General features: G+C 43.5%; 2 protein-coding genes across 3 annotated transcripts in view; both read right to left on the bottom strand.

Moving 5' to 3' along the window:
- Positions 1 to 651: 651 nt before the first annotated feature.
- LOC139577205 (uncharacterized) lies at positions 652 to 14,901 on the bottom strand. The gene is made up of 14 exons (XM_071404139.1): positions 14,867 to 14,901; positions 13,412 to 14,648; positions 13,114 to 13,252; positions 10,472 to 10,584; positions 9,490 to 9,548; positions 8,991 to 9,132; positions 8,620 to 8,783; positions 8,336 to 8,490; positions 8,103 to 8,180; positions 7,692 to 7,881; positions 6,932 to 7,059; positions 6,533 to 6,649; positions 2,222 to 2,329; positions 652 to 1,881 (listed from the first exon to the last, which is right to left on the bottom strand). The coding sequence occupies exons 2-14, from the start codon at positions 14,592 to 14,594 to the stop codon at positions 1,785 to 1,787; spliced, it is 2,673 nt and encodes an 890-aa protein (XP_071260240.1). The 5' UTR covers positions 14,595 to 14,648; positions 14,867 to 14,901; the 3' UTR covers positions 652 to 1,784.
- A 982-nt stretch (positions 14,902 to 15,883) lies between these two features.
- The window catches only part of frmd3 (FERM domain containing 3), a 96,571-nt gene continuing 88,116 nt past the window's right edge, over positions 15,884 to 24,338 (bottom strand). For both annotated transcript variants that reach the window (XM_071404137.1, XM_071404138.1), the window contains one exon: positions 15,884 to 22,586. In XM_071404137.1, coding sequence (XP_071260238.1) covers positions 21,895 to 22,586 — 692 coding nt within the window. In that variant the 3' untranslated portion in view covers positions 15,884 to 21,894. The remainder of the gene's footprint in view (positions 22,587 to 24,338) is intronic.

Here is a 24,338-nt window from a genome sequence, read left to right as displayed (position 1 = left end):
GAAGAATCTCAAATATAAAATATATTTTGATTTGTTTAACACTTTTTTGGTTACTACATGATTTCATATGTGTTATTTCATAGTTTTGATGTCTTCACTATTATTCTAAAATGTAGAAAATATAAAAAATAAAGAAAAAGCCTTGAATGAGTAGGTGTACTAAAACTTTTGACCGGTAGTGTATATACAGCACAGTTTTTCTACATTTTTTTACATTACCAAACCATATCTGCAGCATTGAAGGTCCCCAAGAAACTCCATCATTCTTAAATGGAAGAAGTTTGGAACCACCAAGAGAAGGACCTTGGTCAGGGAGGTGACCAAGAACCCGATGGTCACTCTGACAGAGCTCCAGACTCTCTAACTCTTTGACCATAGTGAAGGTGTGGTTGCTGGGCAGCGGGGGAGAGTTCTCCTGGCGTGCAGATACGTCAGGGTTCAGAGGCCAAGCTGTGTGGCCAGTGACCATTGTGATGCTCTCTGTGCTCGGATAATTTATTGTTATTTTTTCAACCTTAATTTAAACATGGAGTCAATTTGAGATTAAAAATCTATTTTACAAGAGAGCCCTGTATACATTACAATAAAAACAGAATTATAAAGCAACATACACACATTTGTGTATAAAACAATATAATTCAGCACACAATAAACCAAAATAAACATATTTAATAAAAACAATCACATTCAACGACATAGAGGTCTTCAATCAATCATTTAAACTTCCTGAGTGGCACCAGCACATCTAACTGCAGTGAACTCTGCAGATTGTTCCACAAATTATGGGCCTAAAAACAAAACGCAGATTTTCCCAAATCTGTGGAGACTGAAGGGTTCTAGTGTTATCCATTCCTGAGAACAGGTTTGGTAACTTATAATTCTTACCTTAATTAATGAAGTTACATATGGAGGGAGGTTGTGTAAGATATCTTTGTAAATAAATACAAGAGAATGCAGCTCTCTTCTTCCAGGCAGAGAAGTCCATCCCACATTTTCATACAGACTACAAGGATGAGTCCGAAAAGTGTCCCCTGTGATAAAACGTATTGCGGAATGGTACGCTGACGCGGCTCACCTACTTTAGCACTCTCTTGTGTCGACCTCACAACTTCGAGAAAAAGAGGCACAAAACAAACAAGAACTGTGCGTCCGGACAAGCGCAGTAACATAATTACCTGTAATAGGTTGAATAAACGAAACACACACACAAAAAAAGTGTTTCCATAGAGATAGTCTAGAAGACCAAGACCCCATTCTGTCTGGCTGCTAGATATTTTGTATTTAACCTTTATTTATCTAGGGAAGTCAGTTAAGAACAAATTCTTATTTACAATGACGGTCTACGCTGGCCAAACCTGGACCATGCTGGGCCAATTGTGCCTATGGGACTCCAAATCACAGCCAGATGTGTTACAGCCTGGATTTAAACCAGGGGATGTAGTGACGCCTCTTGCACTGAGATGCAGTGCCTTAGACTGCTGCACCACTCGGGAGCCTCCCAGAGAATGGGAAACTTTCACTAACAATCAGCATGTAAAAAATAAAAATCTACAACATATTTGTACCTTGACTAGATAGATGTAATGTGGATAAAGCTTGCCTGACACCACATCACTGTATGAAGGAGGTGATGGAAGGAGTGCCCTTGACACACTTGTGCTGTGGGCACTCTTCATTCTTTATATCACACAGGCTGTATTTACAGTCATGCCTCTGTGGTAACTGTGGAGGAGTTTTTCAGATATGATACCAATTTCAACTATAAGTGTGTCTGTGTGTGTGTATCAAGTCAGCGGGTAGAGTGTAACAGTGGGGTTGATGTCTCTGATCTCCTTCTCAGTAGGGATGTAGGCACAGCCGTAGAGATGCAGTAGCTTCAACCTAGAGAGAGAGAGAGAGAGAGAGAGAGAGAGAGAGAGAGAGAGAGAGAGAGAGAGAGAGAGAGAGAGAGAGAGAGAGAGAGAGAGAGAGAGAGAGAGAGAGAGAGACCTATTAGACTCTTTTTTTTTATAAAGCCCTTATTAAAAATCCCTGAACAGAAAACTGACATTTCTAAGGGTCGTTGATTTTTCCTCTCAATATATCTGCTTTTATTGTGTTATGCCTCCGGCGTTTCCCAAGGTACAGATCTAGGATCAGCTTCCCCTCCCCAATGTTAACCTTAGCCGTTAGTGGGGAAAACCACCCTACGTCGTTGACATGCATGTGTGCTTTATTTTACCGTTTGCACTGCCTGCTGAGGTTGTGGATGGCCTCTGGGCTGATCTGGCAGAAGCTCAGTTTGACAGTGTGGAGATGAGTGCTGCAGTACTTTGCCAACAAGCTCACCCTGTTAGGGACACAAGTTACACACAGTCAGTGACACACAAGTTACACAGACAGTCAGTGACACACAAGTTACACACGCAGTCAGTGACACACAAGTTACACACGCAGTCAGTGACACACAAGTTACACACGCATTCAGTGACACACAAGTTACACACGCAGTCAGTGACAGACGAGTTACACACACAGTCAGTGACACACAAGTTACACACACAGTCAGTGACACACAAGTTACACACACAGTCAGTGATTATATTCTTGCTGTAGCAAACTGTCTCAAAATTAAAAAAAAAAATATATATATATATATATATATATATATATATACAGTGCATTCGGGAAAGTAATAAGACCCCTTGACTTTTTCCACATTTTGTTACGTTACAACCTTATTCTAAAATTGATTAAATAAATAAAAAATCCTTATCAATCTACCAACAATACCCCATAATGACAAAGTGAAAACATATTTTAAAATATTATTTCAAATGTAATGAAAATAAAAAACAGAAATACCTTATTTACATAAGTATTCAGACCCTTTGCTATGATACAAAAAAATTGAGCTCCTGTTTCCATTGATCATCCTTGAGATGTTTCTACAACTTGATTGGAGTCCACCTGTGGTAAATTCAATTGATTGAACATGATTTGGAAAGGCACACACCTGTCTATGTAAGGTCCCACAGTTAACAGTGCATGTCAGAGAAAAAACCAAGCCATGCAGTCGAAGAAATTGTCCGTAAAGCTCAGAGACAGGATTGAGTCGAGGCACAGATCTGGGTAAAGGTACCAAAAAATGTCTGCAGCATTGAAGGTTCCCAAGAACCTCCATCATTCCTAAATGGAAAGGGGTTTAGAACCACCAAGACTCTTCCTAGAGTTGGCCGCAAACCAAACTGAACAATCGGGGGAGAAGGGCATTGGTCAGGGAGGTGACCAAGAACCTAATGGTCCCTCTGACAGAGCTCCATAGTTCTTCTGTGGAGATGGGAGAACCTTGCAGATTGACAACCATCTCTGCAGCACTCCACCAATCGGGCCTTTATGGTAGAGTGGCCAGACGGAAGCCACTCCTCAGTAAACGGCACATGACAGCACTCTTGGAGTTTGCCAAAAGGCACTTAAAGGACTCTCAGACCATGAGAAACAATATTATCTGGTCTGATGAAACCAAGATTGAACTCTTTAGCCTGAATGCCAAGCATCACGTCTGGAGGAAACCATACACTGCTCATCATCTGGCCAATACCATCCCTACGGGGAAGCATGGTGGTGGCAGCATCATGCTGTGGGGATGTTTTTCAGTGGCAGGGACTGGGAGACTTGTCAGGATCGAGGGGAAAATGAATGGAGAAAAGTACAGAGAGATCCTTGATGAAAACCTGATCCAGAGCACTCAGGACCTCAGACTGCGGCGAATGTTCACCTTCCAACAGGACAACAAGAATACGCACACAGCCAAGACAACGCAGGAGTGGCTTCGGGACAAGAATGTCCATGAGAGGCCCGGACATGAACCCCTGTGATAAAACGTATTGCAGAATGGTAGACTGCATCCAAGGGTTTCAAAACAGAGGTTGGCACATGCAAGTAAACAATATAACCAAAATCCAATACAGGGAGAATTGTATTTTCAATACTGAGGCATGATTTATTTTGATATAAAAAATTCTTGGATCTTAGCTCCTTAGTCATATTTTCTATATGCGTTATGAAGGACAACTTGTCATCAATCAAGATACCCAGGTACTTATATTGATAAACACGCTCAATTTGGGCTCCATTTGTAGCGCACATACAGTGGGGAGAACAAGTATTTGATACACTGCCGATTTTGCAGGTTTTCCTACTTACAAAGCATGTCGAGGTCTGTAATTTTTACCATAGGTACACTTCAACTGTGAGAGACGGAATCTAAAACAAAAATCCAGAAAATCACATTGTATGATTTTTAAGTAATTAATTTGCATTTTATTGCATGACATAAGTATTTGATACATCAGAAAAGCAGAACTTAATATTTGGTACAGAAACCTTTGTTTGCAATTACAGAGATCATACGTTTCCTGTAGTTCTTGACTAGGTTTGCACACACTGCAGCAGGGATTTTGGCCCACTCCTCCATTATGCAGGTCCTCAGGGTCAACATTTCGTGACCTAGAGAACAGCATGAGCTTGGTTTTACTTGTATTTAACACTAATTTAAGATCTGTAAGTGATTTCTGAATTGAATCAAAGTCATGCTGAAGTTCACGAATGGCCTGCTGCACTGAGGTGGCACAGTAATACAAAACTGTGTCATCTGCATAGGGATGAATGTTACAAGTACTAACAGTGTTTCCTATGTCATTAATATACAAGGTGAACAATAATGGACCCAAAATCGAACCCTGAGGAACACCTTTTTGAATCTCAAGAAATTCAGATTTAACCCCATCTGGTAAGATGGCCTGAGTTCTGTCGCTAAGATAATTCTGAAACCATGAACAGGCTGTATATCCCAGGCCTACTCTTGATAACTTCTTTAGCAAAACAGAATAATCAACAGTGTCAAACGCCTTTGACGGGTCAATGAACAAGGCAGCACAGCTCTTTTTAGCATCCGAGGCATTGACAAGATCATTAACAACTAGCGTTGTTACCGTGGTAGTACTATGCCGAGGCCTAAACCCTGATTGGTTTATATAAAAAAATAAAATTATCAGATAAAAAGGAACGAACTGGTACATTAACCAAGTATTCAAGAATCTTAGCTATACAAGGTAGTCTTGAAATGAGGCGAAAGTTGTCAAGATCATTTGTATCGCCACCCTTAATGAGTGGCAACACATATGCGGATTTCCATGCTTTTGGAATACTTCCTGATAACAATGTTAAATAAAAAATGTGTGCTACAGAGTCAGCAATAAGGGGAGCTGCACACTTAAACAGACCAGGCTCCAAATGATTAGCCACTGTGGATTTTGTCTGTCTAATGTTAGCAAAGCATCCAGGACTTCTTTATCGGTGAATTTCTGAAAACTCCTGACCAGCATGTTCAGTATCATTCAATAGATTTTCACCATCTACATCCTAACTACTCTTTTCAAGAGCTGCCTTTGAAATACATTCAAATATATAACCCGCGGAGATAAAATGGTGATTAATGCATTAATGATATCAATTTTGTTAGTGATAGGGCCGGGATCTAAATTAATTATTTGGGGGAGAGAAGAGGAGACACAACCCTTCAGTGATGTAACAGCTTTCCAAAATGTAGCTGGGTTCCCTGTACATTCAGATAGTGTATTAACATAATATCTAATTTTGCTTTTTTAACTAGTTTTACACACAGATTTCTCAATCGCCTGAAAGACTGCAGAGTCTGTGAATCTCTGTTGTGTATGACTTCAGATAGCGCTGAACTGAACCAAGGGCAATACTTATTTTTAATTCTCAGTTTTTTAAAGGGAGCATGTTTATCTACAATACAATTGAAACATTTGAAAAGTGGTTCAGAGCCAACTCTGAATAAAATCAAAGTCACCAAAATAAAGATCACAAAAAAAGGCCTATTCATTGAAATTATAAAAATTCCTCTTGTTAATAAAACAAGGTTTGGATCTAGGCATCTGTATATCCCTGACACATACAATGAGGCATTGGTCACTAATATCCAAAGCAAATACCTCACTCCCAGAATATTTCTCTGGAATATTTGTAAATACGAGGTCAATCAAAGTCGATTTCGTAGGGTCCTTTAAGTTTGGACGAGTAATCAGCTGGGTTAAAAGCAGTGGTCAGAGCTTAATCATTGCGTCTTTATGACAGTGGTCACTGTACGGTCATTAAAGTCTCTAGTAGTTTGTTGCTAGTGAATAACCAATCCCTTTCATAGTGTGCAGATTAATGGAAGAGTCCAATGAACAATATTAATGTGTTGTGTGTCAACAAAGTTACAGACACGGCAACCAGTGGAAGTGCAATTCAAGTGCTGGTTGAGTCAGAGTATGTGATGTATTATAGTAGCCCTGTAACATAGTCTCCGTCCCAAATGGCACCGGGTTCCCTATATAGTACACTATCAGAACCCTATGGACCCCAGGAAGAGTATCCGCTGCTTCTGCAAAAGCTAATGAGGATCCAAATAAACACATAATACAAGTAGTGCACTATAAAGGAAATAGGGTGCCTTTTAAGACACACTGATAGTGTAGCCTACCCTCTGTTCCCTGTGGCGGTGGAGCTCAGGTCCAGGTGCTGCAGGCATCTACAGGCCACAGCTACAGCCTTCACACCAGCATCACTCACCTTACCGCAGCCACTTAGATCCAACAACCTGACACACACACATACACACAGACACAGACAGACATGCATACACGCACGCACGCACGCAAACACACACACACACACACACACACACACACACACACACACACACACACACACACACACACACACACACACACACACACACACACACACACACACACACACACACACACACACACACACACACACACACACACACACAAGAGTGAATGACTGAAACAAGAGTGAATGACTGAATGAATGAGTGACTTACAGGCTGGCTGTTTGCGTATACACAGAAGCATACCTGATGTGGGGAGCGTGGGTGCTGATCTTGTGCAGGCTCATGTCAGTGACTCCAGGGCAGGAGCTGAGGGTCAGCCTCTGGAGGTCAGGGCACTGCAGGAGGACCTGATGAACTGTCTGATCACTCACCTATACAGGTGGGATGAACATTAATGACTACTAAGCACACACACACACGCACACACACACACACACTTACTGCATGCAATCCAGTCAGGTTAAGGGAGTGAAGGTGTTTGATACAGAACAGGTGTGATGAACATCAATGACTACTTTAAAATAATGTTTACATATCCTACATTACTCATCTCATATGTACATATATACTGTATTCTACACCATCTACTGCATCTTGCCTATGCAGCACGGCCATTGCTCATCCATATATTTATATGTACATATTCTTATTCATCCCTTTACATTTGTGTGTATAAGGTAGTTGTTGTGAATTTGTTAGATTACTTGTTAGATATTACTGCACGGACGGAACTAGAAGCACAAGCATTTCGCTACACTCACATTAAAATCTGCTAACCATGTGTATGTGACCAATAAGATTTGATCTGATTTGATTTGACTACTAAGCACCAAATGCACACACACACACACACACACACACACACACACACACACACACACACACACACACACACACACACACACACACACACACACACACACACACACACACACACACACACACACACACACACACACACACACACACACACACACACACACACACACACACACACACTTACTGCGTGCAGTCCAGTCAGGTTAAGGGAGTGAAGGCGTTTGAGTCGTGACGTCACCAGGGTCAGATAGGGGTGAGTGACCTTAGGGATCTGGCCGATGTTCAGAGTCTCCAGCCCAGGACACAACTCTGACACTGTGTTCAGACATGAGGGACTGATAGACAGGCAGCCAAACAGCTCCAACCTGCGCAGACTGGTACACACACATTAAAACTAACATACAAGTTACCACACACACACACACACACACACACACACACACACACACACACACACACACACACACACACACACACACACACACACACACACACACACACACACACACACACACACACACACACACACACACACACACACACACAAACACACACCAAAGTACAAAAGCCTTTTCCACACTTTTTTGCAACTCACCTGTCTCTGCATCTTATGACGAGGGCATTCAGGGCTTCATCTGTAACTTGGCAACCATTGAGAACAACAGTCTTCAGGCTGCAGACATGAGTCATAAGCCATGTTATTTCATGTTATCTGAAAGCCTTGATAAACGCATATCGTTATGTAACAACATCAAACTGCGATATCATCAAATGTGATCATTTTTACATTAAACATGTGTTAATGATGGTAATGGCACTACGGCCTACCCAGTGCAGGTGTCAGTCAGTGCTTTGATGCCCGTGTCAGTCGCTCCGCTCCAGCTGACGTCCACACAGGTCATGTGATCACAGTGTTGACCACTCAGAGTCAGCACCAGGTCACCATGGAGACCAGGCCCACTGCAGCTTGTCACACTCAGCACCTGTAGCCAATGAACAGGTCTCACAACGGGACAAAAATAACTGTGTTTTTGTTTCCTTCACATTATTACAGTTCTCGATCTTTCTGTACAACACAGCAGTTGATACAGTAGGTGACGGGTTAAAACTACCTCCAGAGAGGCTTGACTTAGTTTGAAAAACTCCTCTAGTCCGCTCGGGGTGATTGACAGTCCGCTGCACCTGTAGATAGTCAGGCTTCGAGGATTACGCCTGCCCACACTGCTCAGCCATTGGTCAGTTAAAGATGAGCTGTTCTCCACACTAACAACCTGCCCTAAAGAGAAATACAGTTTGAAATAATTAAACATTTTTACTTTGATATAAGTATTATGGGTATACTGTTGTTTGTGTGTGTGTGTGTGTGATTTCACAGCTCTCGTTAACTCCTGTTTCTCCAGAGAGTCTTACTAGGGGACAGCTGGGGACAGAGGAAGACCCACACACCTCACTCACTCGTTCATTCACTTCCTCAGAGACTTACATAGTGTGTGGTCATTGGCCAGTCGGAGCAAGTGGAGGCAGACCTGGGCCACTGTAGACAGATCTCTGTGTGGCAGGAGTGACAGTATGGATAACCATACCTCATCAGGGAGAGACAGCCACTGTACACAGCCCCCTACAGGCTGGGAGAGAGAGTGTATTCTACTGATTACTCAACACACAGACCAGTACACTACACTCAACACACAGACCAGTACACTACACTCAACACACAGACCAGTACACTACACTCAACACACACACCAGTACACTACACTCAACACACACACCAGTACACTACACTCAACACACACACCAGTACACTACACTCAACACACACACCAGTACACTACACTCAACACACAGACCAGTACACTACCATCAACACACACACCAGTACACTACACTCAACACACAGACCACAGATGTACATAACCAGTGCTCAGCTGTTTGACTGTTTAACGGTCAGTAATGAAATACAGTATAGAAATGCATCTTACTGCCAGTTTGAGAGCCCTGGTCACAGGAATATTAGTTGCATTGGTATTCACAGCACTGCCTAAAGATGTACAAAATGCTTTACATCAGGCATGTGTGATACAGATACAAAACAACATACCAGTTATGGTGGGTGTCCACTTAAAGTTGACTAGCAACAACAAATGGGACCTAAAAGACACCCACCATGAGTGCCCCACAAAATGTTCCCAAGAAGAGGCAAACAAAAGAAAAACCCACAACAAACTAAAAGACAGGAAGCAAACCAAACAGTGGAGCAAAACAAAAACAGGGAAATCAAATGAAAGACCTGTAACAGTAAGGGTGTGTGTGTGTGTGTGTGTGTGTGTGTGTGTGTGTGTGTGTGTGTGTGTGTGTGTGTGTGTGTGTGTGTGTGTGTGTGTGTGTGTGTGTGTGTGTGTGTGTGTGTGTGTGTGTGTGTGTGTGTGTGTGCGTGTGTCTGTGTGTGTGTGCGTCTGTGTGTGTGTCTGTGTGCGTCTGTGTGTGTGTCTGTGTGTGTGTGTGTGCATGTGTCTGGGTGTGTGTGTGTGAGTGTAATCTCGCTCTCATTCTGTCTAAATCCGTGAAGAGTCTTATGACTATTGCGAGGTTGTGAGGGGCGAAATTAATTTCAAACCAAGATCTTGAGTTTCCCCAAAAAACATAACATGCATTATGTAACTTCTTCAACCTTGTATGCCCTGCATTCTGGATTCTAGATTCTTGTATAACTTTGCGTTCTAAGAAACAGGGTTCTGTAATAATTGGTGACTACTTGGAGTTATAACAATACTGGTTTAATTAACTTGTTTATCTATTACTGTGGTAATTACACTTGATAAAGGGTTTAGTTAGACAGTATACTACAGATAAAAAGGGTATCTATAAACTAAGATTTGATATACTATAAACTGTTCCACATACATTATAATGTGCATCAGTGATATAGTAATCTAGCGTAGCAGGTGTCTCTGCTGTGCTCACCCAGGGGGAGCTGAAGTGCTGCTGGTGTTCTGGGTCCAGAATAAGAACTTTCAGATGGGGACGTCCGTTTAGACACTACACCTGCTGAGTGGGGTCTGTTGGGGAGCTGGGACCTGCAGCCAAAGGAGGGAGATGGCAGTGACAGTTCATCTCATCTGTCTGGCTACAGTATTATGTAGAGTTGTGTTGTCGTGATGTGTGTTTTGTCTTATATATATTTAAAAAAATAAAAATAATAAAAATAGTCCCCGCAGGATGCCTTTAGCCTTTTGGTAGGCCGTCATTGTAAATAAGAATTTGTTCTTAACTGACTTGCCTAGTTAAATAAAGGTTAAATAAAAATAAATAAATACAATCTCTAGAGGTCAGGCTATTAACTAGGAACTAAATGGAAGCCAAAGGGTGAAAACAGGGAAGGACTAACCTGAACTTCTCCAATAATTTCAATTTTATTTAACTAGGCAAGTCAGTTAAGAACAAATTCTTATTTTCAATGACGGCCTAGGAACAGTGGGTTAACTGCCTTGTTCAGGGGCAGGATGACAGATTTTTACCTTGTCAGCTTGGGGATTTGATCTTGCAACCTTTCAGTTACTAGTCCAACACTCTAACCACTTGGCTACCTGCTGGTTACTAGTCCAACACTAACCACTAGGCTACCTGCTGGTTACTAGTCCAACACTAACCACTAGGCTACCTGCTGGTTACTAGTCCAACACTCTAACCACTAGGCTACCTGCTGGTTACTAGTCCAACACTCTAACCACTAGGCTACCTGCTGGTTACTAGTCCAACACTAACCACTAGGCTACCTGCTGGTTACTAGTCCAACACTCTAACCACTAGGCTACCTGCTGGTTACTAGTCCAACACTAACCACTAGGCTACCTGCTGGTTACTAGTCCAACACTCTAACCACTAGGCTACCTGCTGGTTACTAGTCCAACACTAACCACTAGGCTACCTGCTGGTTACTAGTCCAACACTCTAACCACTAGGCTACCTGCTGGTTACTAGTCCAACACTAACCACTAGGCTACCTGCTGGTTACTAGTCCAACACTCTAACCACTAGGCTACCTGCTGGTTACTAGTCCAACACTCTAACCACTAGGCTACCTGCTGGTTACTAGTCCAACACTCTAACCACTAGGCTACCTGCTGGTTACTAGTCCAACACTAACCACTAGGCTACCTGCTGGTTACTAGTCCAACACTCTAACCACTAGGCTACCTGCTGGTTACTAGTCCAACACTAACCACTAGGCTACCTGCTGGTTACTAGTCCAACACTCTAACCACTAGGCTACCTGCTGGTTACTAGTCCAACACTCTAACCACTAGGCTACCTGCTGGTTACTAGTCCAACACTAACCACTAGGCTACCTGCTGGTTACTAGTCCAACACTAACCACTAGGCTACCTGCTGGTTACTAGTCCAACACTAACCACTAGGCTACCTGCTGGTTACTAGTCCAACACTAACCACTAGGCTACCTGCTGGTTACTAGTCCAACACTAACCACTAGGCTACCTGCTGGTTACTAGTCCAACACTAACCACTAGGCTACCTGCTGGTTACTAGTCCAACACTAACCACTAGGCTACCTGCTGGTTACTAGTCCAACACTCTAACCACTAGGCTACCTGCTGGTTACTAGTCCAACACTAACCACTAGGCTACCTGCTGGTTACTAGTCCAACACTCTAACCACTAGGCTACCTGCTGGTTACTAGTCCAACACTAACCACTAGGCTACCTGCTGGTTACTAGTCCAACACTAACCACTAGGCTACCTGCTGGTTACTAGTCCAACACTAACCACTAGGCTACCTGCTGGTTACTAGTCCAACACTAACCACTAGGCTACCTGCTGGTTACTAGTCCAACACTAACCACTAGGCTACCTGCTGGTTACTAGTCCAACACTAACCACTAGGCTACCTGCTGGTTACTAGTCCAACACTAACCACTAGGCTACCTGCTGGTTACTAGTCCAACACTAACCACTAGGCTATCTGCCGCCCCAATGCCCATTATCACTACAAAACTTTGTCTGTTGCAAAATGTTTTGCTACGCTTTACCATGGTGTGCACTAATGAGTACAGCCCCTATATATAGGACCTTCCACCCCCACCTGGGATGCCTGATGAAGACCTAAGGGTGGAAACGTTGTAAATAAATTTCACCTGGGAGCATGAGCAGCAGTGTGCAGTGTTTTCCTTCCTGTTTTCCATGAGTTTACCTACAACTCCATCACCTGCGGAAACTACCTGGATGTGTGTATGTTCTTCAGCTTTTGTACACTAACGAATACACGCATGCTGATGTCTTTCTGAGTGCAGGTGCAGTCCCGCTGATAGACTACAGATGGCAGTGTGACTCCCTTTGAGTGTGACTTGCCACAGGGCAGCCTCCAGTGCTCTTAGTGGAATGAAAAAAGTGCCAGTACTCACTTACATTTTTTACAAAAAATTGTGTTATGCCATTTCGCAGATGCTTTTCTCATGAAAGATGTTACCATGGCAGCACTTCTCATGAAAGATGTTACCGTGGCAGCTCTTCTCATGAAAGATGTTACCGTGGCAGCTCTTCTCATGATAGACGTTACCGTGGCAGCATTTCTCATGAGAGATGTTACCGTGGCAGCACTTCTCCATGAGTGAAGGATGACCAGCAGAGGCTTGACCTTTCCCAGAACCTCCAGGAATGACCGCGACCTCTGACACGAGCCTGACTCCTGACACCAGGTTGACCTCCGCTGCTCTTGGGCTGCATCACTGACCAAAGGCAAACAAAGAACACACCCAGAGATATCATGGCACGGTCTCTACAACGCACAGAGCTGTATGTAATGAGTGTGTACGTCATCGCTAGGTAAGGTATGTATGTTTTATTTCACGTCTGAATAGGATGCTGGTCCTATATTAGAGACATACCTCTACCGTTCTTCACTTCTGAACTCTTGAATGGTGCACGCCTCCCCTCGTTGTGGATGTCCTGATGGACATGTTGCTTAGCAACCAACAGCTCAGCACTCAGAGGTTGCTCAGAAGGGTCAGCCGTTTGGTCAGCAGGTAGGGTCATGACATCTGCAGGTGCTTGGTTCTGCTCTGTTCTGAGGTGGTCCAAACGGGACACACACAGCAGATACTCCTCATACACACTCAGGCCCTCTGACACCCAGCCGTTGGCTCCCCAATCTAGATGTTCACCCTCTAGTGCGACCCTACAGGATTCATAAGGTATGATACTACTGGTTCCCTCAAGGCCTGTTTTTGGGTCCTCCTTCTCCGCCACCGCCTTCTCCTCTTCGTGTTCCTGCATTCCCAAAACTCTGTCTTCTCCTTCCCTTGATATGAGGTCATGGGTTCTGGATAAAGGACCATATCCAGGCAACCATAGGATAGTGTCACTGTCCACTGAGGAGCAACAGGTTGTAACGGTACTGTCTCTGTCTCTTAGGCTCTCACTGATGGAAACACCATCTCTCCCCTCAGGTTGAGGAGCTATTGGTTTGTGGGTAGTCTGGTCTGCCTGACGGTTGTCTAGACCAAGGAAACGTGGTTGGTCATTGTTATCCTCTTGTGGCCCAGAGGACAGGACCAGCTCCTTATGTCCAGGGTTCTCTTTAAACTCAGGCCCAGAAAACTCACGGCCATCTGGGGTGTGGGAGAGAGTGTGGCAGGGCAGTGAGGTGGTGTATGGAAGCCTGTTCAGAGGCTCTGATTGGCCTACCATATTTTCTCTCACGCTTCTGCTTCTGACAAGATTGTGAAAGGTTCCAAGGGGGCAGACAGCAGCTCTTCCATCGACCTCGAGTCGAGGCGCAGCTGAAGTAGAGTAAAAACGCGGGGAGGAAGGGGAGGTTCTGCTGAGATTGTGCCCATCCTGACTGGTCCCGAGGAAATTCTTAGCCCAGTCCAACACATGGCGTAGCTTCTGCTGCTCAGTCAGGAGTGAGTCCTCCAGGAGACCGGGATCCATCTCCAGAGAACTCTCCCTGCTAACACTCACTGTTAGACCCAGGACCACACTCCTCTCTGACCCGCTGGTTACACCCTCTGACCCTGTGGCCACACCCAGTATCATGTGAACTACACCATCTGACCCTGTCTGCATTCCCACCGTCCCGTCCTTTCGTTGCTCCTCGTTGGCCCTCCAATCATACCCATGCTGAAATCAAAATGACAGACAGTGAGATAAACTCAATGTACTACAGCCTTGGTTGTAAGGTTGTAAACATACTGTATGCCATCTATGCACTTAAGTAGAATCAACAGACCAGAAGTACAGACACGAAACTAGTAGCCTACACACATATTCAAATGAAAGTGGTTTGCCATATAAATGTTTACTTGTTGCTATCATTTGCTATAAGAATAGCTTCTTACCCAGAAGTCTCTCCACTCCGGTCCTTCAGCTGCTGCGCTGCTCACACAAACGTTGTTATAGAAACAAGACACATACTTACTCACCAAGGGAGACTGCAGCGAGAGACAGCCCACTACAGGGCTTGGCCAGTGTCTCCATAGCGACAAATGTAAATACAAATGTATACCCTCATAGAGAAAGTAAATGCATGCTTTCAAAGGACAATGCTTTATAGTAAAAACAATATTGTTTCCACATTAATAATGCAGGCATAGTCAACCACATAAATAGACCTACTCTGCAAGACCACGATACGGAGACTATGGACTGTGAAATCTGAGAAGCGACACTTGAGGTCATTCATACCTTTATTTAACTCCTTGACAATAATAGTTGACTGCAAGAGCACTGTGTGTTCACTTTTATACCGAGGCCTGTGCTCTTTATCCTTTTAGATTACATTATGTTCTTTAGCTAAGTTATTGACATGTTGATTTACTCATCATACCAAGAAAGAAAGAAAATGTCTCTGCATTTACTGTGTACAATCTCCTTTTAAACAACCGGGTCACACCACGCACTAGTCACGTACAGTATACACCATAGGGTAGGGTTACATAGGCATTAGGTAAACAAAATGGGTTTTAGAATTTGTATTTCAATGTACAGTCCACATAAACCACAAGCTTAAAGGCCCAGTGCAGTCAAAAACATGATTTTCCTGTGTTTTATATATATTTCCACACTTTGAGGTTGGGATAATACTGTGAAAATAATGAGACAGTCGTTGCTTTTTGCTAAGTAGCTATTCTTGTTGAATTTTTTTTATTGAAAACAACCACAGCAAGGTACTTAATTGTTACCCAGAAATTATTTGATATTGAGATAAAAATGGCTACATTGGACCTTTAATTAATCTTATTTGCCAATATTATTAAAATATCGTGATATGTTTTCTGATTGAAGGTCGCGCTAATTTCAAAAGTGTACATGCTCTTTTATGTTCAATAAATTAATTAACTTAACAGTACACCATATTTCAATATATATTCATTTGGGGGCTTTATTGTGGCAGTAATAACATATAAAACAACCTTGTTTTTCTTTGAACATACAAACATTCAAAATTCACTTTACAAAGTTCATAAGGCTTTGTGTTCCAGCAGTGGTAAAACAACTGAAAACTTGCTCTTTTTTTCAATTACTCCCAGAGTTGTTTTAAAAGAGACCGAATAACAAAAACAAGTCCTACGAACTGATAACAACAAACAGCTACGGAGGGTAACGCTGCTATCCGTGCAAAACACGTTACATGCCCATTTAACATCGAAATAATCTATGAAAGAACATCTCCTTCCATCTGTACCATGTGATGTCTTACAGGTTTGCATATACGTGTCATACACCTGGACGATCTTCATCCATTTTGCATTTTTTAAATCAGATCACTTAAGAGAAAGTGGGTGGTACGTATGACATCAACTCATGTGATTGCATGTTGTTTTTTAATCACAGTATTTGTGCCGAGCAGTCTTGATGGCCAAATCAGCAGTGTATAAATTGCATTTCAGTCTTTCAACTTGTGATGACATAGCTTTATCACTAGCATGGTACTTTCAACTCTTAGTCCTAAAACACTGATTGAAAAACATTAAAAACAAACTAAACATGTTCTGTAGCTCAAATAAAAGAGCTTCATTGTGGGCAGTTTCCCTGCTAAGAAAACATTATAGAAAGGCTGAGAAATAGATAATACAAAGGATAATGCTACGGTGTTATTGGGCTTCAGAACTTTATCGTCCACAGAATACCACGGCCTTTGTCATAGGCCGACTTGTTATGATATGGATAACATGATGTGTGTGTCCATGCTAACATCATCAGTGACATCTGTTAGCAATAAGGTCAGGTGTTAGACATCTAGCTATGTTTATGGTCACAGACACATAAAAGCAACCTATTCTACTTGAGACACAAATCCAAATGGACAATAGTCCCCATGTTGTGAAATGCAGTATCAAACGTGCTGGATTTAAATCAAATGAATCTGCTAAACTGGTTTATGGTTCTACATGATCACTGGTTTCATTATGCATTTCATCTGACCACCATTATATCATTTAATTTCTTGCCATCTGATTGGCTTCTTTTAATGCCCCAAAAATTTCAGGCGTACAATTGGCTTCTAGTGGCTTTCAGAATAACGAACGCTGAACTGAAAACGCCCTACACCTTGCACAACGCCACTCGAGGTTATTCTGTGCACTACCCACTGTCCTTGCTAAAATATGGATGTCGTGCATGCATCTAAGCTGGAAGGTAACCTACACATGGGTCGCTTACAAGGGAAAGACACCAAGAAAGAAAGTTCTGCACCACGATTGGCTTTTCTCTATATAACAGTATTTACAGACGAAGGCATGCAGTCTGCAGTTCAGAGCTCATCCACGGCATGAGTGAGGTCAGGCCCACTAAAGGGTGTGGCCTATTAACAAAGTACTGACGCTAGGGCATGTCTTTTTGTACATGTGTATACATTAGGCCTATACATTGTGTTATACTTGTGTGTGTGTGTGTGTGTGTGGGGGGGGGGGGGGGGGGGGGTGTACCTTGAAGTGTGTAATGTCGCTGAGAAAAAGCAGACAAGTATGTTTTGAAGTCAGTGCCGTGAGAGAACATCTCCTTGGTTCAGCCCACTGTTTAAAGCTGGTTACGCATAACGTTATTGTTTATTAACATGAAAACACATTTGATGATTACACTGTGGCTAATAGAATAGGGGTAATGAGAGTGATTTCTGTGGTCATCCTATAGTACTGCAGACGAGTTAAATACATTGTGGGTCATTAGAGTACTTGTAAATTGGGACCAGAAGATTGAGCTGTGACAATGAGTCAGTGCCTGTGTGTTAGAGAATAAAGATACAGAATTGAACTGACATTTATGGCTACAAACCTGTTGAGATATAATGATAGGGTTAATTAAAGGATATTTTATATTCACAAAATGTTTACGACTATAAAGTAAGTTGTGTGTTTCAATGTGGTGTTTGTTTAGATCATATTGTGTTTGCACACACAGAGACATAATTCAACGTGCGTATGTCCTTTCCTGAGAATACGGTCCAAATTGATATACACTCAGTGGCCAGTTTATTAGGTTAACCCCGTTCACGAAAATGATTCGCTCCTACATTGCTGTATAAAGCATGCAGACAGGCAGGGAGGCATTCAGTTACTGTTCCATTGAATGTTAGAATGGGCAAAACCAGTGCCCTAAGTGACTTTGTGCGTGCTATGATCGCAGGAGCTAGGTGCGCTGGTTCCAGTATCTCAAGAATGGACGGCCTCCTGGGCTTTTCACGCTTGGCAGTGTCTAAGGTTTACCGAGAATCCTTGTCACGGATGGACATTGCAGCAGACGACCACACCACTCCTATCAGCTAAAAACAAGAAGAAGCAGCTCCAGTGGGCACGCGATGATGAACACTGGACAATCGAGGAGTGAAAAACATTGCCTTGTCCGACGAATCACGGTTTCTGTTGCATCATGCTGATGGCAGAGTCAGGATTCAGCTTAAGCAGCATGAGTCCATTGCCCCATCCTGCCTGGTGTTAACGGTACAGGCTGGTGGCGGTGGTGTGATGGTGTGGGGAAGGTTTTCCTGGCACACGTTAGGTCCCTTGATATCAATTGAGAAACATTTCTATGCTCTGAAGAATTTAGGCTGTTCTGGGGGCTAGATGGGTATACCTAATAAACTGGCCATTAAGTGTATTTTGCTATTTCGGCTGATCAGAATTCTGTTCATGTAATCATCCTGTATTATCTTTCACTCACAACCAATTAATCTGAACATGTTTTTCCCAAACAAATAGCTGTTTCTCTCAATATTACTGTAATAAGTAGATATTAGACTGACAGCTGTACGGCCCTCCCATTCAAACCATCACTTACCAATCATCTGCCACGATACTTCCCCAATATCTTACTAATGCATCATCTTATTGGTCAACCACTACAATCATAAAATAACAGCCATGAATGACTTTCCTTTTTTTTACAGCCTGGCATTTCAGTTCCGACTGACCATTAGATATACAGTGCCTTCGGAAAGTTTTCAGACCCCTTGCCCTTTTCCACCTTTTGTTAGGTTATAGCCTTATTCTAAAATGGATTAAATAAATATAAATCCTCAGCAATCTACACACAATACCCCATAATGACAAAGTGAAAACAGTTTTTAGAAATGTTTGCAAATTTAACAAAAATAAAAACCAGAAATACCTTATTTACATAAGTATTCAGACCCTTTGCTATGAGACAAAAAAATTGAGCTCAGGTGCATCCTGTTTCCATTGATCATCCTTGAGATGTTTCTACAACTTAATGGGAGTCCACCTGTGGTAAATTTAATTGATTGGACATGATGTGGAAAGGCACACTCCTGTCTATATATAGTCCCACAGTTGACAGTGCATGTTAGAGCAAAAACCAAGCCATGAGATTGATCTCAGATCTGGGGAAGAATACCCCCAAAAATTCTGCAGCATTGAAGGACCCCAAGAACACAGTGGCCTTCATCATTCTTAAATAGAAGACGTTTGGAACCACCAAGACTCTTCCTAGAGTTGGCTGCCAGGCCAAACTGAGCAATCGGGGTAGAAGGGCCTTGGTCAGGGAGGTTACCATGAGCTCAATGGTCACTCTGACAGAGTTTTAGAGTTCCTCTGTGGAGATAGGAGAACCTTACAGAAGGACAACCATCTCTGCAGCACTCTATCAATCAGGTAGAGTGGCCAGACGGAAGCCACTCCTTAGTAAAACACACATGACAGCCCGCTTGGAGTTTGCCAAAAGGCACCTAAAGAATCGCTGCCAAAGGTACTTCGACGAAGTACTGACTAAACGGTCTGAATAATCATGTAAATGTGATATTTCTGTTCTTTATTTTTAATAAATTAACAACAATTTCTAAAAACCTGTTTTTGCTTTGTCATTATTGGGCATGGTATGCAGATTGATGAGGGAAAAAAACAATTTAATCAATTTTAGAATAAGGCTGTAACCTAACAAAATGTGGAATAAGTCAAGGGGTCTGAATACTTTCCGAAAGGCACTGTATTCTACTGTTGCTAACATCACATATTACAACTTTTATGTTAAAACTCTCAAATCCACTTGCCAGGAGACTGACTGAAACCTTCAATAATATCACATTTAGTTCAACACAAACAGACAGTTAACCAAACCTGTGCCACCTGACTCCAATGACATCAGAGAATCTGAAACAGTTCATCTGTGTTGTAAAAGATTGTGCTATATCTTTGTAGTAAAACCCACGGTGCTACCAGTCAAGTCGAGTGACAGTAGTCTTTAAAAATAGTTGACTTTGACCCCCAACCCATAGCTTCAATAAACTTGTAAGTAGATCCTCTGACTGAAAAATTCCTGAAATACTTTGCATCACATTTATTTTTTACAAAACATTAAAAAGAACTTTAAAGATTTATTTTGATCAATATTCATTTTTTTGTTGTAAATATACATATATACACTATATATACAAAAGTATGTGGACACCCCTTCAAATGAGTGGATTGGGCTATTTCAGCCACACCCGTTGCTGTCAGGTGTATACAATCGAGCACACAGCCATGCGATGTCCATTGACAAACATTGGCAGTAGAACGGCCTTACTGAAGAGCTCAGTGGCCTTCAACGTGGCACTGTCAAAAGATGCCACCTTTCCAACAAGTCAGTTCTTCAAATTTCTGCCCTGCTAGAGCTGCCCTGGTCAACTGTAAGTGCTGCTATTGTGAAGTGGAAACGTCTAGGAGCAACAATGGCTCAGCCGCGAAGTGGTAGGCCACACAAGCTCACAGAACGGGACCACCGAGTGCTCACTACCGAGTTCCAAACTGCCTCTGGAAGCAACGTCAGCACAAGAACTGTTTGTCGGGAGCTTCATGAAATGGGTTTCCATCCATAGACAAGCCTAAGATCCCCATGCACAATGCCAAGCGTCGGCTGGAGTGGTGTAAAGCTTGCCGCCATTCGACTCTGGAGTGATGAATCACTCTTCACCATCTGGCAGTCTGACGGACGAATCTGGGTTTGGCGGATCCCAGGAGAACGCTACCTGCCTGAATGCATAGTGCCAACTGTAAAGTTTGGTGGAGGAGGAATAATGATCTGGGGATGTTTTTCATGGTCAGGACTAGGCCCCTTAGTTCAAGTGAAGGGAAATCTTAATGCTACAGCATACAATGACATTCTAGAAGATTCTGTGCTTCCAACTTTGTGGCAACAGTTTTGGGAAGGCCCTTTCCTGTTTCAGCATGACAATGCCCCCATGCACGAAGCGAAGTCCATACAGAAATGGTTTGTCAAGATCAGTGGGGAAGAACTTGACTGGCCTGCACAGAGCCCTGACCTCAACCCCATCTAACACCTTTGGGATGAATTGGAACGCCGACTGTGAGCCAGGCCTAATTGCCCAACATCAGTGCCCGACCTCACTAATGTGCTTGTGGCTGAATGGAAGCAAGTCCCCGCAGCAATGTTCCAACATCTAGTGGAAAGCCTTCCCAGAAGAGTGGAGACTGTTATAGCAGCAAAGGGGGGACCAACTCCATATTAATGCCCATAATTTTGGAATGAAATGTTCGACAAGCAGGTGTCCACATACTTTTGGTCATGTAGTGTATCTATCTATAGGCTGTAGCTGTTATGTTGCCAGTGATACAGGGTTGCTCTCAGATCTATGTTCTCCCTCTGTCCAGCCCACTCCGCCATTACTGACAGTGTCTGGGATCAATCACTGACTCTGTTATGAAGAGAAGAGTCAATCAAATGAGCTCCAGAGACATATTTGTCTTGTACCTACTAGAAAATCACTGTCCAATCACAACCAATACCCATCAGCTTGTCAGCATCAGGAGCGAGCAGACAGAAACATGGTACAGAGTGAAAGCAACCCTCCCTCAACTTCCCTCCTCTTCCTACTCGTCCATTTCTCTTTCCACTCCTGTGTCTCCTCTCCTCTTCAGTCCCATCCCAGCCTCTCCATGGCCATGCTGATCTTACAGAGGATCCAGCGGCGCAGCGGGCAGTAGTACTCGTAGTGGAACTGCTCAAACTCCGGTGTCTGCCTGATCTCGTGCAAAAACGACACGTCTATGTCCGACTCCAGCAGCAGCAGCAGCATCGGTACGGCAACCAGTAGCACCCCTACCACCATGGCGATGAGGCGGACCGCGCTCAGCACCCACGTGTTCACCCGCTCATTCCTCGTCAGGAGGCGAAGCCCGCTACCTAGCATGCTCCTTCCCACCACACGTGCACGCTCGAAGGCACGGTCACGCACCCTCTCGGCCACCAGCTGGGCCTGGATGTCAGGGTCAGCATGTAGCTCTCTCAGCAGGCGAGCAGGGCTCTGGATGGGGCTCTGGAACAGCAGGTCAACCCCTCCCTGGCCGTCGTCCACCGGCGTGGGCAGCATGCTGGCACAGGGGTTGTACACCAACTCAGAGATGGTCAGGACTCCACTCGTCTCCTCTTCCTCCTCTTCCTCCTCATCCTCTTCCTGTCCATCTGCCTCCCCCCCAGCCCTGGTAGGGGCCTCCTCCTTGCGCTGCCCCAGAGCAGAGCCCTCCAGCCACTCTAGCTCTCGTTCCGTGGGGGTGGTAGATGGCTTCAGGGGAGACAAGTGAACAGAGTCCTTCAGAGCCAGTAGTCCTGTAAAAAGAGAGAGCCGATATTCACTTAATCGTATCCACTTATTTACCCTATTGAGTTCAGTGATAGGCTATCGAGTTTCATGTCAAACCCAATAGCTGATTGTAAAATAAATCTGGAGATTAACTGACTGGAGAATGTCGTCATCCTACAGCTTGGCTGGCTCCTCTGAGCTACAAAATAGCTGTCATTGGGTGCCCCTGCTCTTTCAGCCACTCCCTGAGATCACTACGGTGTGTTTGTGCATCCTTGTGCGTGCATCCGTATGTGTGTGTGTGCATGTGTGTGTGTGTGTGTGTGTGCATGTGTGTGTGTGTGTGTGTGTGTGTGCGTGCGTGCGTGTGTGTGTGTGTTTGTGTGTGTGTGTGTGTGTGTGTGTGCGTCTGTTTTAGAAAGTAATGGCAATAATAATCTGACGATAAAGAAGACGTAAGAGGCCATTAACCACAAACTCCCACACTAGAACACAGAACACACTAGAACACAGAACAAACTCCAACACTAGAACACAGAACAGACTCCAACACTAGAACACAGAACAGACTCCAACACTAGAACACAGAACAGACTCCATCACTAGAACACAGAACAGACTCCAACACTAGAACACAGAACAGACTCCAACACTAGAACACAGAACAGACTCCAACACTAGAACACAGAACAGACTCCAACACTAGAACACAGAACAGACTCCAACACTAGAACACAGAACAATCTCCAACACTAGAACACAGAAAAGACTCCAACACTAGAACACAGAACAGACTCCAACACTAGAACACAGAACAGACTCCAACACTAGAACAAAGAACAGACTCCAACACTAGAACACAGAACAGACTCCAACACTAGAACACAGAACAGACTCCAACACTAGAACACAGAACAGACTCCAACACTAGAACATAGAACAGACTCCAACACTAGAACACGGAACAGACTCCAACACTAGAACACAGAACAGACTCCAACACTAGAACACAGAACAGACTCCAACACTAGAACACAGAACAGACTCCAACACCAGAACACAGAACACAGAACAGACTCCAACACTAGAACACAGAACAGACTCCAACACCAGAACACAGAACAGACTCCAACACCAGAACACAGAACAAACTCCAACACCAGAACACAGAACAGACTCCAACACTAGAACACAGAACAGAATCCAACACTAGAACACAGAACACACTCCAACACCAGAACACAGAACAGACTCCAACACTAGAACACAGAACAGACTCCAACACCAGAACACAGAACAGACTCCAACACTAGAACACAGAACACACTCCAACACCAGAACACAGAACAGACTCCAACACTAGAACACAGAACAGACTCCAACACCAGAACACAGAACAGACTCCAACACTAGAACACAGAACAGACTCCAACACCAGAACACACTCCAACACCAGAACACAGAACAGACTCCAACACTAGAACACAGAACAGACTCCAACACTAGAACACAGAACAGACTCCAACACCAGAACACAGAACAGACTCCAACACTAGAACATAGAACAGACTCCAACACTAGAACACAGAACAGACTCCAACACTAGAACACAGAACAGACTCCAACACCAGAACACAGAACAGACTCCAACACTAGAACATAGAACAGACTCCAACACTAGAACACAGAACAGACTCCAACACTAGAACACAGAACAGACTCCAACACTAGAACACAGAACAGACTCCAACACCAGAACACAGAACAGACTCCAACAC

This window comes from Salvelinus alpinus, chromosome 5, assembly GCF_045679555.1.
Source record: "Salvelinus alpinus chromosome 5, SLU_Salpinus.1, whole genome shotgun sequence".
In the NCBI taxonomy this organism is placed as follows: Eukaryota; Metazoa; Chordata; class Actinopteri; order Salmoniformes; family Salmonidae; genus Salvelinus; species Salvelinus alpinus.
The sequence above is the reverse complement of the archived record's forward strand: the minus strand, read 5'-3'. Positions and strand labels throughout refer to the sequence as shown.

Coding starts and splice junctions, on each gene's coding strand:
- LOC139577205 (XM_071404139.1), bottom strand. CDS start 14,594: ATGCAGACAGGGTCAGATGGTGTAGTTCACATGATACTGGGTGTGGCC. Junction 6,650..6,931: donor ACCCACGCTCCCCACATCAG/GTATGCTTCTGT, acceptor TGTGTGTGTCAG/GTTGTTGGATCTAAGTGGCT. Junction 2,330..6,532: donor ACCGCCACAGGGAACAGAGG/GTAGGCTACACT, acceptor TGTCCCTAACAG/GGTGAGCTTGTTGGCAAAGT.